Source organism: Schistocerca gregaria, chromosome 3 (genome assembly GCF_023897955.1).
Source record: "Schistocerca gregaria isolate iqSchGreg1 chromosome 3, iqSchGreg1.2, whole genome shotgun sequence".
NCBI classification, from domain to species: domain Eukaryota; kingdom Metazoa; phylum Arthropoda; class Insecta; order Orthoptera; family Acrididae; genus Schistocerca; species Schistocerca gregaria.
The window spans coordinates 615,026,456-615,046,317 of NC_064922.1; the positions used below are offsets into that span (position 1 = coordinate 615,026,456).

The 19,862-nt window shown below is 44.2% G+C and overlaps 1 protein-coding gene across 1 annotated transcript in view; it reads left to right on the forward strand.

Annotated features, from left to right (window-relative positions):
- Window positions 1-754: 754 nt before the first annotated feature.
- The window catches only part of LOC126354218 (partitioning defective 3 homolog), a 468,105-nt gene continuing 448,997 nt past the window's right edge, over window positions 755-19,862 (forward strand). The window contains exon 1 of the mRNA XM_050003695.1: window positions 755-1,023. Within this exon, the coding sequence (XP_049859652.1) occupies window positions 904-1,023 (120 nt within the window). The 5' untranslated portion in view covers window positions 755-903. The remainder of the gene's footprint in view (window positions 1,024-19,862) is intronic.

Genomic DNA, 19,862 nt, shown 5'->3' on the forward strand with positions numbered 1-19,862 from the left:
GAAGTACAAAATGCTAAAAGTAGACAGAAAAATTGCTAGAACTTGCATAAATAAGGAATATCATATAGATGGACAATGGTGGATTGTGCCAAATGTAGTGGTATATACGGGAAAATTATGTCTTTGGTCACATTATAAGGAAACAAGAACCCAGATTATCAAGATAAATTATAAACTATGGAATATAAAGCAAAAAGTAGAAAGGACATAGGAAATCATATGGATATGAAAGACCTAGAATTAACCCTTCACGGTTTGTAAAATAAAGCACAGAATTTAAAGAAACTAAAAAACATAACAGTAAGATTTAAATGAGAAACAGACAAACTGAGGAATTACAAGGCAGGTCAGAACGAATAAAAAGATAGTGGGCAATTCGAAAATCAGACGTGTTGTAGAAGAGGAACAGAAAATGTTTGACTGAATTGGTCCAATGAGTCCCCAAAAGCAGAAAAGGCAAAGCTGTAAACTAAATGGCTCGTGCTATATCATAGCGGAGATTGCAATTATGATCTGTAGAACATGCAGATAAGTAAAAAGTAAACTAGCGTGCGAGCGAATTTTGATTTTGGCGTGTTCACGCTCCCAGTACTTGTGACGTGCGGCGCCAGATAGCGCGCCAGTGGCTCGCCCGGCGACCGCCAGGTGGCAGGGCGCGCTGCGGCGGGCGCCAGCGCCGCACCTTGGGGCCGCTGGAAAACAGGTTTTTCCGGCTTTTGTCGGCGGCGCGGCTGAGGGCGGCAGTCCGGAGCCTCCAGCGCTCCTCTCCGGTCTTCCAGCAGTGAGCGCTCGGCGACGCCGCCGTCATGCGGCCAGCCAACCCGTGTGCCCGCTCTGCTAGTGCGCGACGCGGCGCGTGTGCTGTGTGATTCTGTGCTGGAGCAGTACGCAGTGTGTGGTGGCATGAAGGTGACTGTGATCTTCGGGCCTGTGCGGGTGGTGGTGCCCTGCGGGGACGGCGACATGCTCGTCAGGGATCTCATCCGGCAGGCGACGCTGCGCTACAAGAAGGCCACCGGCAAGGTGAGTGCGCCGCGCCGAGGCCAAGGCGAGCCGCTCTCCGCCTGCCCGGCTGCCCACGCCAGCTGCTTCTTACCTGCCGTCTGCAACAAATGCTGCCCGCCGCCGTTTCTACCTCTAGGCAAGGCTAGCTAGCGCCTAGGACCACTATTTTAGGCGCGGCAAAGGGCGGAAAAAGATTAATTTTAAATCAAGCAGCGAAAAATTGAGCAAATGAGGAGTAAACTGTTTGCAAAAGCAGACGGCATTTACTTTGAGGTAGCGACACACATTGCCTTTATCAACCTCAAAACTAAAGCGGCCACTATTGGGTAGGAAACGAAACAAATATGACCTTAATTCATGTCTGTCGAGCGCTGGTTTGCGACCGTGTTTACGTGTTGATGTCCTACCTCGCTCAGTCGCTCTTTTTCTTTTCGCCTCTGCAGACCATTTGTCAAGCGACAGTTGTCCTCAGTGGTTCTGTTGGTATTTTTAGTTCTCCTATGCCGCGCGTGCTTAGCCGAGCGGAGCCGGCGCGGTAACTCGGCATGTTGGACCGGAGGGTTAGCTGCCCTCAAAAAACCTGAGTTAATGGATCAACGACAAACTGAAACGGTTGTCTTGCGACGTCCGCCATGAACAGATGAAGAAAAAAAAGGTGGTCTAAGGCGCTGCAGTCATAGACTGTGCGGCTGGTCTTGGCGAAGGTTCGAGTCCTCCCTCCGGCATTGGCGTGTGTGTTTGTCCTTAGGATAATTTAGGTTATGTAGTGTGTAAGGTTAGGGACTGATGACCTTACCAGATTAGTCCCATAAGATTTCACACACATTTGAAGATTTGGAGTTCTACTGTTATTTCCTGTGGACAATCAATTACGTATTTACCTTTTAAAATAAATCAAATGAGTAAAAGGTTAAGTACAGTTTATCATAACCGTACATAAAAAATCAGTCGTGTGTGTGTGTGTGTGTAATTCTATCTCGGAGTGGCTGATACCTTCTGCACGAGAAAAGAACTACATTGTCTTCTCTCAAACAAGTTACTCGTAGTTTTCTTAAAATTTGATGTGTACGCAAATAATAACCAGGACGAGAGAGTAACGACTTGTTTATCAGCGGGACATACGTGTAGAAATGGTGTGCCTTGTGCTTCCAAGCTATTTTCTCAGTGTAATTAACGACAGCAAGATAATGAAATCTCTTTGTTGGATATTGTTCTTTGCTGACGGCGCGAAAGGATATTTTAAGCTATAAACCGTATAGAGACTGGGCATCGTACGCTGTTGGGACAAAAACTCTTAGCAGAATCCGTAATCTAGAACAATGAAACGGATTTTATTAATAACACTGATCTTCTATTTCATGATAAAGTTGGAAATGAGTCCAAAAATCTTACAAAGTTTTTGATTGATTAGTCAAATTTCAAAAAAATTACCGGGTGCGATAATATCGTAGAAACGAATTCAGCTACAGTTTACACTATAATTTTAGTCGAAATGTTATCTGTGTTAAAATAACATCACAATGTGTAAGATTTATTTGCTGCGTGTGCCCCGAGCCCTTCGTCGAACAATTAAACAATTAGATGGTAGAGGGGAGGGGGGGGGGGGCTGACATCAAGGAGACCGATGGTAGTGGAAAAAGACGAGGCGTTATTTCAATTCTCGCTTGCAGCGGCAAAACATCTAGCCATTGCCGTGCAACTTTGTCTTGTTTACAAGTTCGTATCGGCACTCTTGCCATACTGTTCACCCAACGTCTGGTGTATATATTTACATTTCAAAAGCAGGTTTCAATAACTGCTGTCTTTAACAGTGCAGATCACGATTACCATTAACAGCGCTATGCTCCAAAAAAATGTACAAAATTTTGTGGCTTGCTTAAATCGTTCTTCACTCTATTTGGAACCGAAGTAGGTTTTGTTTTATACAATGGTGGCTAAGGGCGATTGACATTAATGACTCTGAAAACCCTTTAATCCGTGGGTTGAGCTGCTCCATTATTTGATCGTCTAGAGAGTGATAGTGTCTTCTGCCACCCTTTTTTTTTTTATCATCCTCGCTGTGGTGGCAACACTGATCAGTAGCGCAGTCTGATGCTTCAAATGGCTCTGAGCACTATGGGACTTAACATCTGAGGTCATCAGTCTCCTAGAACTTAGAACTACTTAAACCTAACTAACGTAAGGACATCACACACATCCATGCCCTAGGCAGGATTCGAACCTGCGACCGTAGCAGTCGCGCGGTAACGTAGTCTGATGTCTAGGTTAGACTGAGAAGTGGAAGCCTGGATGACACTTGGTAAAACAACGAACGTGAATGCGAAACAATGGTTATGGTAACAAACTGAGCTGTAGCTTAGCCAGATGTCTATGTTTGTGCGAAATGTTTAGCTCACTGTTCGTTGTAACAACAAAAAAATCACGTATATTTGCAAAGCCTATATTAATAAACAAGTACCTGTCGCTTATTTTGGTGTATAGTATGTACACACATAGTATGTAAACAAGAAAAAATGCAAGGGGGGGCATCATTATGTAACTGTTGCCTATTTTATAGCGAATTGTTGAACTCGTTCGAATAATTTAAATTGTAAGTCACCAATATATCGCATAAAGCTGCTAAGAAAATACTAACAGCAAGCTTTCAGAGCGGAAATAAAGATATTGTTCAGTGAAAACATTCTTCGACGGAGTCAGTGAGATCGGCGAGAAGAATAGCTGCAGTTATTCTTCTTACAGTCCGTCCGTTAACAGCATGCAATGAAGGCTTGACGGGTAACCTAGTGAAAAGTTTACATAGGCTTTACGAATATAGACCAAATGGTGAGTGTTCAGACATCCAGCCCTTAAACGAACACTAAACGGTGCTAAAACTGAAGTGTGCGCACCTTGACGCAAAAAACCGACTGTGTTTTGCAACATCGTGTATAGGCTTCTGGTTATTGTTTTGCGCGTTACGTAGCGTAGTGTCGACAGACGTGCAACTCTCCTGTTTAAAACGTTGAAGTGTAGAGAGACGGCTCAGTGTAAGGCGAGCTAGTGTTTAGTGGTTACATTATCGGCATTTTATGTATAGGCTAAAATAAATTACCGGTAACAGGTAAACCGCCATATTTAGTTAGCGTTGATTACTAGCTGCTAATAAAAGCCTTTCCTTACAAAGTTAGTGGCCTGTTGGCGTCATCAATCTTTTATTGTGGTTACCTTTTTTCTTCCTGTACTAGGAAATCTCACAGTAAGGTAGCATTTAACAGAATAAAAATGTTTCAGATGGCACCTAATCATTATCGGTCCATAGTCGTCAGTTACAACATCTTGACTGAGCAGTATGTTTTATGCAGCGAGGAGCCAGTTTATAGCGCTTTGTATTTTGCCCAAATGTTTGAAGTTTAGGTATTATGGACGTACAGAACACAGCAAACTATTAATATCGATGCCTGAGCTGTCATTTGTTTCGCTTGGTTTATTTTGGAATTTGAGAGTTAGCTTGAGATAAGAAAGCTGTTAATTCCGTACTGTCAGTAATGGTAACAGGTATCGCAGAATAATCGTGAGAGGCAAACCGTATACATGAACGTTGCCGCTACGAAGGGGCGTTTGAAGGACAGTACAAGTAGCGAGACAACTAGTGGAAGCTCTTCGGAGGCGACTCGTATTGGAGTGGAATGCGGCGTATCTTGGGCGCTAGCAAGACAAAGAAGTGAGCAGAATTAGTGACGGAAGGGCACACACAGCCGGCAAGAAGTGCGCCTCTGGTTTGTAGTTTTGGTCCAGTAGCACGGCGCTGTGGGCGCGCGGGACGCTGGCGCATGCGCCGTCGCCGCCTCTGCCTGCAGGCCTCTCCGGCGCAGACGGCACGCGGACCGTGACTCAGAGCCACCTGCCTGTGCACTCCGCGGAAAACCAGGCGTTCCGCAGCACGCTGACCGTCCTTTCAAACGGCTCCATCGCGGGCCAGTCTCCCGAAGGCGAATCGCTCCTTATTCACTCAAGTATCTCGCCTTTGTGCCCCAACCGTGACAGCAGTTAACGTTGTCTGTTACGGTTGAACCAAGCGCGACTACGTTCCATTCACAACGAAATATACAGGTTTGTGAGAGACCAAACCCGTGTGACGCCCTAGCGGAGAAGTGACACAACCGTGACCGGAATGAAAACACCATTTGCCCTCAATATTTGAAGGGTGTCAGAGGCAACGACTTTTCTAGCTGTCTACACTAGGTTTACATCAAAAAGTGGGTAGCTACAGATATATAAGGTTAATCTCTTACAATCCTGGGCGAAAATACGGCAGATTATCGATTCGAGATATAACTGGAAATCATGACTATGAGACGAATGGAAAAAAAGTAACTTTTTATTACAAAAGTAATCGCCGTAATTGTGAATACATCTATCCCACTGTCAGAGAAGAAGGTCGGGTGCCTTCGTGGAAAAATGTTTGCGGTTGCCTGTGGAGCCACGATTGTATGCAGGCCCTCTTCGTCCGAAGCAAATCAGTGGCTACGAGCATCTTCCTTCAGGGCCTCAAAAATTTAGTAATCGCATCAGTGAAACTCCGCAGCGGGCCAACAGATTGGCAAGACGGTTTAGAGCAAGCTGCAGAAAGTTCGCTGGGAACCCCCTAAACGTGCTATGTGCATTCCCGATCCCTCCCGACGCGATTGCGATATTTTTCGGGCCCTGGAGAAAGATATTAGTGGCCGTCGATTTGCTTCGGACGAAGAGGTGCACGCCTGCGTACTATTATGGTTCCGTAGACAATCGCAAACATTTTTCCGTGAAGGCATTTACCGTCTTGTGTCACAGTGGGATAAATGATTGAAGTTAGATTACTTTTGAAATAAGAAACAGCTTGCTTACTTTTTCCGTCTACCTCGTTTTCTTCTGACGGACCCTTATAGTTGAATCAAACTTGCGAATCAGCTGATAGTGAAATTGCTCTATCGTTCACGGAGTTTTTCGTTTTAGGTACTTCTTTAATATTTCCTGGCGCATCCTATGCGTGTCTTTTATTCTTTATTTTTGTGTGACAGTTTTTTAAATTCTCACATTTGCTAAATGCTTCATTTCTTATGTATCTGTTGTTGAATTTATTAGATGATGTGCACCACCAACATTTGTAATCTTTCTTCTTCTCACCTGAATGAATTTCTTAAACTTACCGGGACATCTTTTATGCTGCATATATAAATTAATGAAGTTTACACGAACGTGTTTTCTATGTTTTGGGCTAAAATGAAGTTACGCCGTCTTCGTACCGTACTTTAGTTGACAACTGCGTGATGCATAATACGAAGTAGGCGACTCGATTTGTATTCGACGTGGAGAGAAGGGAGAAAACTGACCAGTAGCGAAACCTGAGGACAAGATTAGGTTGCGGTAATTTGGCTGAGAGTTGACGAAGCCCAACGAATCTTAACACAAAAATACGACTGATAATTAATTCGTCGCGCAATTGTCAACCGCAGCACGCAACAGACGACGCAGCAACACCGTAACTGCACTTTTGCGCAGTGAATTGTTTCCTCAAGCAAATATGAATTACATTGCAGGTTTCAGGATTTAATTTAGATAATGAACTGTTGTACGCTGGCGCCGTACACATGTATCCTCTCTATGACGTGGTGCTCTGCCATCACAATCAGTTTAGTCACGAACTATCGCTTTTAGCGTGCTGCTTCCTTCTGTCTTGGCGATGAATGCTGGGACTTTACTCTAAGCAACCACTTTGCCGCGCCAGGCATTTTAAAACACCTATCCCTTGAATGTGCAGCTCTATTGATGCATAGCCGGTAGTGACTTCTTAATAAGTGTATTTCAACAGCCGGTGAGGAAGTATTTATTCTCAACGTTATCTTGTTGCCGCGTCAGTGTCCAGGGTCATTTAAATTCCACTCAGATACTCCAAAGATACGGTCCAGCCAGCCACAAAATAATTATAACTACACTTTTTATGACAATCTTTAATGCCATGTCCACAAAGTCCACAACTCTTTTAATATAAATTTGCCAAACTCTTGAAGTAGTTAACAGCAAACACTGCTCGTAAAATGTCCATTACATTGCCAACATAGTCCGTAACTTAACCACAGTTGAGAACAATTCTTTCTCTTTCTTTCTTTCTGTCTCTGCTCCGCTTGGACCCAACATACTACCAAAGACAAGAATGCATTAAAGATGTTTCATTGGTGTTAAAATGTAGAAATTGTTGGATTTTTTGTTTTTGTGCATCAAGAAGCAGAAATTTATACGTTATTACAGATTATGTATTAATAGCTATATTGTAATTATTATTCTGAGCGGTTCTGTTTAATTTTAATGTAATAATCACTGGATGGCTAACTTTTTTTCGCAGTTCCTGTAAATATATCTTCAAAATATAAAATGCTTATATAAAATTCAGAATGCACAAAGCAATACTAGTAACAGAAAATATTATTGATACCGCGAACTCCCCTGCAAAAATCGAGATACGTGCGAATTTACACAAAACAGTTGTAGTAATTTCAGTTGAGAAAATTGGTATCGATGGATGCCGAACAGATAGAACACACTATGTTAAAAGCGTACGTATTTCGTCTGGGGTTGTTGCATTACTCTGTGTTGTGTTATAACATTTTGGATATCACATATCTTTACTCGACACATACTATCATATGGGAACGAATGAGGTACCGTTAGAAAGCTTCTCTAACCGGCTTCTGACACTGCATTCAATTTTGCGCTACAACTTACTATTTGTGGAAAATTTTAACATACAAGAAACTTTTAGCTATTAATATCTACAGTTTTCGAGGCTAACGTGTTAATCACGAATAAGGGACTCCCTTTTCATATTAGCTTATAACAAATACGATTTTATTTATTTTAAAGTACTTTTTAACTGGATAATTTGTGTGCAGCATTGTCGTAGATCAGTGGTTGCCAACAGGTGGTCAGAGGACCCCCAGGGGTCCGCGAGATATGCCAGAGGGATCCGCAAGATGCTATTAGAATGAAAATATTATAAATGTATTTCGTATGATAACAGATTTTTTGTTTTGGCGGCTTCCTGCATGAGCAGAGCTTTAGCGAACGCTAACTTCTGCGTCTAGCGTCTTCCTAGAGCGAGCTGACATTAGCACACTCTAGCGAAAAACTAGAATTAGACAGAGGCAAATAGTTAATAACAATAATGGCTAAATTGAAAAACTTTTAAGCTCAATATTTTTTGAGTAACGCACATGTCAATGTTTTTTCTAAGTACCAAAAATAGAAAAGGTAGAAAAAGACTCTTCATTTGGATTTTTTAGGTACTTGATACTGTGATATGACAAGGTACCAATCATGCTCGATGAGGCGGTCCGCGAGAAAGTTTTGTTGGGAACCCCTGTCGTAGATAATAACCGTGACCACTGCGGTAGTTCTTTGTCTCTGTCCCTACCACTCAAAGAAAATGAAAAAAATCCTAAAGTGTACCAAGATTACATCCTTACGTCACATATTTACAGTGACGTATTTTAATGCACTGTAAAAAAAAATGTTGAAAATTATGGACATACAAGGATGAACCATGAATTAAAGATTGTTTCAGGTCATTCGGTTCATTTTTAAAGATGTTTTCTCCTCATTACCAACTTCCCTTATCCCAAAGACTACACCTATTCTAAATAGTGGCATTTAAACTATACAAGTGCGGATGTTTCCCAGAGATCCTCTTGTTTGCATATTACAGGCTCCTTCGATGTTGTGAAGGCACATTCACAGAAAAGAAGGTAATTGCGGTAACAAACTGGATTAGTCATAATTACGTTATAGCTCTGTAACGAACCGTCGGAGACCGCGTACCCGTTGTACCGAAATGCGTAAGAGGTGTCCCTGGACAACCTCTGACAGTTTGTCGCGGGAGTTCTGGTTCTCGGTGTGTAAATGAGGCCTTCTGTATGGCTGTGCTACTGCTGTAACTGGCAATTTTTCTATTTGGTGTGGTGAGAGTTTTTTGGTTTTAGTGAGTGGTGGTGGTTTGACTTGGTGAGCCGTGCAGCGCTGTGTCAGGGGCAACAGCCAGCCACACAAAGGCTGCCGCACATTGGCTCCCGCGGACAAAGGCGACAGCCTCGTGCCGTCCGTGCTGGCCGAGGACACCGCACCGGCGGCCCTCGCCTCACCGCCAAATCGTCTCTGTTCGTTACAAAGTCTGTCTTTATACACGGTCTGCATCTTCGTAATACAATTTCTTGTAGACATGTAGGCATGTCTGAAGGGACAGTCGCTGTCGGCTACGGCTGTGGTAAACACGAATTACACACTAACAAGGGAACCGCCCCATAGCAACCCCCTCAGATTTAGTTATAAGTTGGCACAGTGGATAGGCCTTGAAAAACTGAAAGATCAATCGAGAAAACAGGAAGAAGTTATGTGGAACTATGAAAAAAATAAGCAAAATATACTAACTGAGTAGGCCATGCACAAGATAGGCAACATCAAGGATAATGTGAGTTCAGGAGCGCCGTGGTCCCGTGGTTAGCGTGAGCAGCTGCGGAACGAGAGGTCCTTGTTTCAACTCTTCCCTCGAGCGAAAAGTTTAATTTTTTATATAATCAGCTTCGCTCTCCAAAACTCCAGGACATGTTCAGATTTGCTTGGAGATATGCAGGATTTGTCGGTCTACACACGTAAAAATTTGAAAACGTTAGAAACACATGTTTTGACAGAGCACAGGGAAAACTGTGCGACTGTGAAACTGTTGCATTCATTTGTTGCAGTTTATGTGACAAACTCTTATGTTCTCATCACTTTTTTGGGAGTGATTATCACATCCACAAGAAAACCTAAATCGGGCAAGGTAGAAAAATCTTTTTACCCTTCCGCCAAGTGTACAAGTTAGGTGGGTCGACAACATATTCCAGTCATGTGACGCACATGCCGTCACCAGTCTCGTATAGAATATATCAGACGTGTTTTCCTGTCGAGGAATCGGTTGACCTGTAACCTTGCAATCAAATTTTTTGGTTCCCATTGGAGAGGCACGTCCTTTCGTCTACTAATCGCACGGTTTTGCGGTGCGGTCGCAAAACACAGACAAAAACTTATTACAGTGAACACAGACGTCAATGAACAAACGGACAGATCATAGCATTGCGAAAATAAAGAAAATAAATTTTTCACTCGAGGGAAGAGTTGAATCAAGAACATTTCGATCCGCACCTGCTCACGCTAACCACGGCGCTACTGAGCTCACATTGTCCTTGATATTGCCTGTCTTGCGCATGGACTACTCAGTTTGTATATTTTGCTTATTTTTTTCATAGTTCCACACAACTTCTTCCTGTTTTCTCGATTGATCTGTGTTCAATTTTTCAAGGCCTATCCACTGTGCCAACTTGTAACTAAATCTGAGGGGGGTGCGATGGGGAGGTTCCCTTGTAAGAAAACAAGACGGAAATCGGTAGATCTCATGTACATCTAAAAATAAAAATAAATTACTACAGTTTCAGAAAAGTGATTGATTTATTGAAGAGAGAGAACTTCACAAAAAGTTAACGCATTGGTCCGCCTCTGGCCCTTGCGCAGCCAGTCATTCGCCTTGGCATGGATTGACGAAGTTGTTAGATGTTCTCCTGAGGAATAGCGTGTCAAAGTCTATCCAAATGGTGCGTAAGATAGTCAAAATGCAGTGTGGTTGGAAGGTCCTGCCCATAATGCTCTAAACTTTCTCAATTATGGAGAGAACCGGCACCGTTGCTGGCCAGGGTACGGTTTCGCAAGCTCGAAGACGAGCAGTAGAAACTCTCGCCGTGTGCGGACGGGCATTATCTTGCTAAAATGTAAGCCCAGCCTGGCTTACCATGAAGGGCAGCAAAATGGGGCGTAGAATATCATCAACGTACCGCTGCACTGTAGAGGTGCCACAGATGACAACCTGCTTTGAAATGAAACGACGAGCCAGACCGTCACTTTTTGTGGTTGTCGCGTCGTACTGCGGGCTCTAGCAAGGCTGGCATCTCACCGCCATCCGTATCGTCTCCACACACTTCTTCGCAGGTCCTCGGGACTCATTTAGAAGCGGAACTCGTCACTATGGATAATTCTACTCCCATCAGTGAGACTTGACGTCGAAGACATTTCTGGAGGCGGCCGGGACGGTGTCGGGATATCAACCTGACTGTGGCCAGCCAGCCAGCCAGCAGTGATGGTATGGCGTGCCATTTTATTTCATAGCAGGGCACCTTTTGTTGTCATCCGCGGCGCCTTTATAGCACAGTGGTTCGTCGACGACATTCTACTCCCCGTTTTGTTGTCCTTCACGGCAAGCCAGCCTGACCTCACATTTCATTAAGGTACTGCCCGCTCACTCGTGGAGAGAGAGCTCCTACTGCTTGCCTTCGCGCTTGTCAAACCCTGCCTTCGCCAGCAGTGTCGCCGGGTCTCTGCACAATTGAGAGCATTTGGAGCGTTGTGAGCAGAGGTATCCAACCACCTCGGGATTTTGACGATAACGTACCAATTGGGCAAATAATCATCTTGGGGTTGAACCTCTTTTTTTGTGTATTTGCTTTAACAATACATAAGTTTTTGAATAGGGTCCTCCTTTAGCAAAAGACAGTTTTGTTTTTTTAACCTAAACATCTTTCACTGCAGTTGCAGCATTTTTAATGGGTTTTTATTTTATGACTGTTGAAGATAAAGTATGTTCTTTACTGTCTGTACACATGCAACTATTAGTTTTAAATGGTAATTACAGATATTTGAAAAAAACACATAAAATTATGAATTCATACCTTTTTAGCACATCGTGTGGTGTTTCTCATGCGTTGTCTATCTACAGTGACTGTTTTGTTTCACATTTGTTATCTACAATCACTTACACCTTAAAGCAGACATTGTTTAAGCCAAAATTAGGATTTGAAACTTGTTATTTCTATGCTCAAAATTAATTAATTCTCTCTCTCTCTCTCTCTCTCTCTCTCTCTCTCTCTCTCTCTCTCTCTCTCTCTCTCTCTCTGTCTGTGTGTCTGTGTGTGTGTGTGTGTGTGTGTGTGTGTGTGTGTGTGTCTGTGTCTGTGTCTGTGTCTGTGTCTGTGTCTGTGTCTGTGTGTGTGTGTGTGTGTGTGTGTGTGTGTGTGTGTGTGTGTGTGAGAGAGAGAGAGAGAGAGAGAGAGAGAGAGAGAGAGAGAGAGAATGTAGGGTTCAGGATTTTTAATTATTATTATTACAAGTACTTTCTTATGTGTGTGTTTTGTGTCAAGAGAGAGAGTGTTTGGGGATTTTTTTATGTTTTTTTTTTGGGCAGAATTTGACACATCTCTCAGGGGGTTCTCCAACAACTCTGTCAATTAGCGCCAAGCCGAATACCTGCTACCATAAGGACCAGAGGTCGACCAATGCGCCATAGACTTGCTCAGTTTGTGAAGTTGTTTATCCTGAATTAAGTATCATTTTTTTCTGAAATTTTAATCATTTGTTTGTAAGTGTACATCACAACTGCCGGTTTCCGTCCCATTCGAATAACTGCATCCCTGGAGCATCGTTTCTTTTTTCTTGTCTTAGTGTAGATTCGCATTGTGCGATTATGTGCTGACGTCAGCCGCTTACGACACACGAAAATTTGTGCTAAAATAATAGCATAATATTTGTCTACCTGTGCGGGAATCACTAACTGTGCGAGGAGTAGTGTCCTAGTTACGTTCCGTGTGGAAGTTTGGATCGATTCTGGAGGCAGCCGGCACGGTCTCTCGGCGTGTCCGGTCGGAGAGCTGGATGGCCTGTGTAATAAAAAGCGGGGTGGAAGGGTCAACAAAACGAACTTGAACGGATGTTATGTGACGGCAGCAACGACCAACCACAACAAGCAAAATTGCCAAAAAAGAAGAGGCGTGCTCGGATAGCCGAAGTTATAAAGGTGGCTGCTTACGATACGCGGGAATTGCGCCTTATAAAAATGTCTGGCTGTCAGAGTAGCAAGACACAATATGCGAACAGAGCACGTAAATTTAAAGGCGCTTCCATTTTGATGCATATCACACAATTTTCTACTTTCTAATAAGTTACGTTCATAGCATTGCGTTTCTTTTCGTGAAGGTAATGTAGTCTGTGTTCCCTTTCAAACAGAAAATCACTTGGTAATGGCCTAAAAGGCAGAAACTAGTCGTCAAGCAGAATTATAAACACTGCAGATGTGAAAGGAATTCTATCTTTTATTCGATTTCTTGGTGTGGTACCGGCTATGAAGAAAATTGCCGAGATTCGTTGAAGACTTGTAATGAAATATAGAGCTACACCAGAAGAAGAAGAAAAAAACAACAGCATTGCTAAACATGGAATCAGGGCTCTCTTGAATCACTTATAATCTGTATAATAAATGTTCTTTCTGGAGAAAAAAAAGGCGACGTGTGTGTAGAAAACAGGAAACGCGTCGGCCGAACACCCGAAAGCGCGGCATTATGAAGCACGTAGGCCGTAGGTGGTGATGGCTAATCTGGAGTGCGGGCAAAGCTTTTTCTGCACGAGCGTCAGCTGTTTGCCTGGCTGTAGCTGCGTACCTTGTAGAGCCGTGCCGCAAGCCAGCCGGCCGGGAGGTGGGGCACGGCGCGGCATTCCAGCGGCGAAAGGGCGCAGCAGAGGCCGCGGCTGCGACTCGGATACTCGTGGTAGGCAGAGCGTGGGCAGCCGCCAGCCGCCAGCTGTAGCTAGCTCGTTTACCGGTGGGACCCCGAGCCCGGGACCTGTCTTACATTCCCTAACTATGGAGGTTCACGCGAGGGTACGAAACAAACCACACCATACAGAGAAGTACCATTCGGAAACCTTTATTTTTTTATTCGATAAAGGCCATTAAACACTTCGTTAGGCGACACGAGTATAGTATAGTATAGTATAGTATAGTATAGTATAGTATAGTATAGTGTATGTACGTATGAATGTATTGAACTTGGGACCTAGAAACGACGGAGAGGCTTCGTCTCCGCCGTAGCCCTAAGTGGTACACAGCCGGCTACAGCAGTCCACCGCCGCGGTTCGGTTCCCAGTGGAGTAATTATGGTGTATGTTGTGGTTGGCAGGAGAGCCAACCCCGTATTTCTAAAGGATACCGAAATGCACGCGTTTTAGCTCACGCAGGCTGGCGTGAGGTCTGGAACATGACAAGGGAATTAGAATTGAGAAAAACGGACGTAGCTGGTGGAATACTTAACTTTAATCCATTAATGGAGAACGTCGCTCTTTATGGTTCATGATTCACAATATCAATGGTACGGATACTGGCGCCTTGCTAGGTCGTAGCAAATAACGTAGCTGAAGGCTATGCTAACTATCGTCTCGGCAAATGAGAGCGTAGAAGTCAGTGAACCATCACTAGCAAAGTCGGCTGTACAACTGGGGCGAGTGCTAGGAAGTCTCTCTAGACCTGCCGTGTGGCGGCCCTCGGTCTGCAGTCACTGATAGTGGCGACACGCGGGTCCGACGTATACTACCGGACCGCGGCCGGATTCGTGCCGGGGACCAGCTTGCGGCTTTGCTTGGATTTGTTCCACCAGCCAGTCTTCGTCAACAATTTCTGGCTCTTCTTGCCTCGTTTCGCGATGCAGATGTAGTCTACACCGATGGTTCTGTGGTCGATGGACGCACAGGGTTTGCTTTCATCCACGGCGACTACGTTGGGCAGCACTCCCTGCCTTGTGGGAGCAGAGTTTCCACTGCGGAGCTCGTTGCTGTTTATCGTGCACTCGCTCACCTTTCCTCCTGCCCTGGAGAGTCATTTGTCCTATGCAGTGACATCTCGTGCATCACAAATCGCAAATTCAGACTGCGACCGCGATTTCGAGCAATACCATGCAATCTCCAAGATAGGGACGAAAGGAACATTTCAAACTTAAGGGACAAAAACGTTTCTGCAGGACGAGAGGGGCTACAAGACCATCTGGGTTGACAACATGGTGGGAGCAGTGCATAAGATACTCTGAAGCCATCTATCAAGGAAACACACTGGTTTCTAAGATGGCCACATACAGTGTTTGAGAGGAGACGCGTAGTGTGGAGGAAGAATCTCTTCTAATGGCGCTGAGCCGTGAGCAACAGACGTCACTATCACTGCAAAAAACTACACTACACTACACTACACAGGTATACTCTTCTTGTGTAGCACACCCCTGACACAATTGTTCCTCCGATTTCTCTCACTCTCCGCGTGAGCCATACTTGCACAGATATCGATAGCCTTGGTCGCGGAAACCCATTTCGTTACCTAGCTACTGTTTCTCTAGCGGCTCGGTATGTGGCGTCCTTGCAGCATACTTCACACAAGAGGTACGTCTGCGCTGTTTTTGCTCTCGCCGAGTGTGGCCGTTCAGCGACGTGTGTTTGGACCCCGGGCCACATCGGCATTCCAGGAAACGAACGTGTCGATCGGTTGGCCAAGCAGGCCACCCCTGGAGCTCGGTCTCGTGGAAAGAGACCTCCGGTCAGCCCTGCATCGCCAGGTCCGCGACGTCTGGAGCTCTGAATGGTCTGTCTTGAACACGCCAAATAAGCTCCGCATGGTCAAGTCGTCCACGGCCGTATGGAACTCATCCTTGAGGAGCACTCGTAGGGACTCAGTTGTTGTCTGCCGTCTCAGAACTGGACATACGAGGTTGACCCACAGCTGTCTCCTTCGTCGTGAGAACCCGCCCAAGTGTCGCTGTGATGCGGGGCTGCCAGTGGTCCATCTTCTGCCCCCTTGCGGCGGTTCTTTAATTTACCAGCTGCACTTCCTTTAATTCTAGGTGACGATGCCTCTATCGCTGACTCAGTTTTACGTTTTACCCGTGCAGCTGGGTTTTATCACTCACTCTAGTGTGAGCGCTCTCGCATGATTTCTCAGGCCACACTCACTCCAGCGACTTTTAATTGTGACGTGGATACGAAAATAGTGTCTTTTATGGTAACAAGTTGTGTTGGTACCTCTGTCAGCGCTTTCCAGCTGCAGGTTCTTCGTTTGTAGTTGAGTGGTTGACCTTTTACCGGATCCATCAACCACTGTAGTCTGTTTTACTCTAGTCAACTATTTGCTCTGCTCCTTTTACATGTCCCCTATTTTGTGTTATTGCGGTGTTCATTTTAGCTCTGTACTCCCTCTGGGTACAGAGGCCTTTTACAAGTATGTCTGTTTGGAACAGGGGACTGATGACCTTGATGTTTAGCCCCCATCAAACCCCAAAACCAACCAACCATCTTCTGTGCGCCAAAAATCGTCGCACTCGAGCCTTTCTTTCTCTCTTCTATCCTCTGGTTAGTTTCTGTCCGTCTTCCAAGTAATCGGTGATTGACCTATACAATGAGGGGACGAAAGTCGTGGGATAGCGATACGCACATATACAGTTGGCGGGAGTATAGCGTACATAAGATACAAAAGGGCAGTGCATTGCCAGAGCTGTCATTTGCACTCAGGTTTCCGGCGTCATTAAGGCCACACGATAGGAATTAACAAACTTTGAACTCGAAATGGTAGTTGAAGCTGGATGCCAAGTCCATTTCATTTCGGAAATCTTAGGGAATTCAATATTGTGGCCTTCTCTGTATACGGTCAAAACCCCTGCTACTCCTATCTGGTACGGGTCCCACACACTTGAGCAAAATCTAGGGTGAGTCGCACAACTGATTTGTAAGCTGTCTCATTTGCAGAGTGACTGCATTTCCATAGTATTCTGCCAAAGAACCTAAGCCTGCTACCTGCTTTACACACGACTGAGCCTGTGCGATCGTTTCACCTCATTTCCTTGTTACACTCTCGGGGTCTTTATGAGTTTACACATTCCAGCTGTGACTCACTATTACTATATTTATAGGATGCTTTGCTTTTTTGGTTTTATGAAGTGCACAATTTTACATTTTTGAACATTAAAGCAACCTGCCAATCACTGCACCACTTTGAAATCTTATCAAGGTCTGACTATTTGTACGGCTGCGTCCCAACTGTACTTCACTGTAGATAACTGCATCATCCGCGAAAAGTCTGAGGTTTCTCTTAATATTGGCCACAAAATCATTACTTTACAATATGAACAGCAAGATATCAACACACTTCCCTGGGGTACACCCGAAGGTTCTGAGAAATGTGTTCATGACTCTCCATCCAAGATAATTTGCTGCATCCTCCCTACCAAAGAGCTTTTAATCCACCACATATTTCGTCTGATACCCCATATGATCGTATGTTTGATAATAAGCTTAGGTGTGGTACTGAGACAAACGCTTCTCGGAACTGAAGAAGTACTGCATCTATCCAACTGCCCAACTGCCTTGATCCATGGCTTTCAGGATGTCATGTGAGAAAAGTGCCAGTTGGGTTTCACATAATCTATGTTTATGAAATTCATTCTAGTTGGCGTGGAGGGAGTCGTTCTGTTCGACGTACCCTATTATGTTTGAGCTCTGTCTACGTTCTATGATTCTACAGCAAATTGGTATCAGACTATCTACGATAGTTTGTGAATCACTTCTTGTAGGCGGATGTGACCTGTACTTTTTTTTTTCCCAAAGAACTGGGCGCAGTGTTTTGTTCAAGGTATCTACCATACATTATAGTTAATAGAGGAGGTGACTCAGCTGCGAATTGGTTATAGAATCTGATAGGGATTCCATCGACTGTACCAATTACGTGTTCTAGTTTTCTTGAAAGCGATACTGAAATTTTTGATTGATGGATGGATTGACTGACTGACTGCCTTGTCTGTCTGGTGTGGGAGTATGTTCAAAGGAGAAGGCAGCTATCCACCCCTGCCTCTCGCTGAGTACGCAATTTCGTCTTTTCTCGATAAATTTGAACTACCTGTGTACACTATAGATTTGTGTCACGAATGTGTAACTGCATTACTGAAACTTGTGGAGGTGAGACTAAGTGCGCATTGCTCGTTCCATCCATAAAAGGGAAAACGAGAGCCATAGTTTCTGTTATGACTATCGTCCACCATTCACGTCACGGTGAGCATGATTAGATAGTTTGTATACAGAAAGGTAAGTATCACCTCTGGCTGGAGAGCACGAGAAACTATTCTGAGCTGATATGCACAATGTAATGCTCTACTAATGCAAATCCTTCATAAAAATAAGAAGGCTGGCTCAAAGGCCTAAAATGTTAGAGACTGAAAACGTAGCCTTGTCTGAGTAGGTAACCTGAAACGCAAATTACAGACGCCGAAGAGTTTACGCAGGTGGCTCACGTAAACAAGGAAGCCAACGACCCAACCGAATGTCTCGTAGCGTATCGGTTTATCGTGACTCATGCCGCCTCCGCTATCTCCTCTCTTTAAGGCAGTGCTTTGTTTTCAGATTAAAGCTCCTATGATTCATCGAGGTAGTGGGGAAGGGGTTATATGTGTGATAAATATTAAGATAGTGTTATTTATGGATTTTCCATGTACTAAAATATTTAAATGGATAAACCAAGTCCTTTGCATATATCTCCACAAGTCATGGAGTAGTCACGTCACAGGGAGGGAAACATGAGTGCAAAGTACTCTGGGTCACGGGCAGAGAGATTGTTACGGAAGCTCCACGATGTATAAAATTTCGAAATCTGAAATTAAGTAGATCGAAATAGTGAAATAACTGTCGAAGAGTCGTTGATGGTTTCATACCGAACTTGAAATAGTGACTAAAACGTTGAACATTTTGCCTCGCCCGACGCCGAAATAACTCAAGAGTAATATATCCGATTTGCCATAAGAAACGTTAACAGGCTGAACGTGAGTGCTTGAGAAAAAGAATCGAAAAGCCCTAAATGCCATTTGCAGACTGTATTGCTGTGAATGTCACAAACGTTCACCACTGTGAGGGTTGTTTAGCTGCTAATGCTAAAACACACAGGAAAGTGATCACAGTGCTGTGGATACGTCCAAGACCGTGTTTCGTGCCATCTTCTGCAAGGTTTGTCCACCTCATAACCAATGGCAGTTTTACCCTCTTTGTATGTGCTGTCGGTTTTGATTTCATACAAATAAGAATAACCACGACATGTCTGATATAAACATTCCATGAATGACGTTACGGCAGGATCTATGAGGAACCCACACATTTTTGGTGGACTAAAGCTTACACAGGGTGTTTGTGAGGGTTAGAATTAGTTGCATCTGTGGAATGCTGTTCATCTTTTGCTGCATTCCCTGCCCCACTCGTGAAAGGTGTCCGGGAACAACCATTGTAGATAAACCTCTGTATGAGGTGTAATTTCTCTGATTTTCTCGTCGAGGTCATTTCGTGAGACTAAGTTATGCGGTAGGAAGGAATATGCTGCCCAACTCTTCCTAGAACGCATGCTCTCGGAATTTCAACAGTAGGTGTTCCGTGATGCGCAATTCCTCTCCGGAAGCGTCGGCCACGGGAGTTGTTTGAGCATCTCCGTAAAGTTCTCATTCTTACTAAACGATCCCGTGACGAAAGTCTTCTCCATCTCTTCTGTTAATGTGATCTGGTAGGAGATCTCCACGACAATGAAGGATCGATGGAACAAGTGTTCCTATGCTGCTGCTTTTGTGGATGTATTATGTATCGTTGCGATTCTCCCATTGAAAGTCGGCTTAGAATCTGCTTTTCCTTCAGTTCGTTTTAGGGGGTCATTCCACTTCAGGACGCTCTGGAATGTTACTCCTAGGTATTCTACGGTTGTTAGTATTTCCAGTTATTTATCGGAGGTAGTGTAATGGAACAATAGTGCATCTCTTTGCTTATTTACACCATTATACTGTACCTATGCGTTGATTTTATTTCTATAACAACGCCGAGTTGAGTTGTGGCTGCAAGAAAGTCTTGCTCCTATCATAAACCTGTTGGAACGGTTGTATTTTCTCCACTAAATGACTGTACGATATCGAATGCTTTCTGGAAGTCAATGAACACTC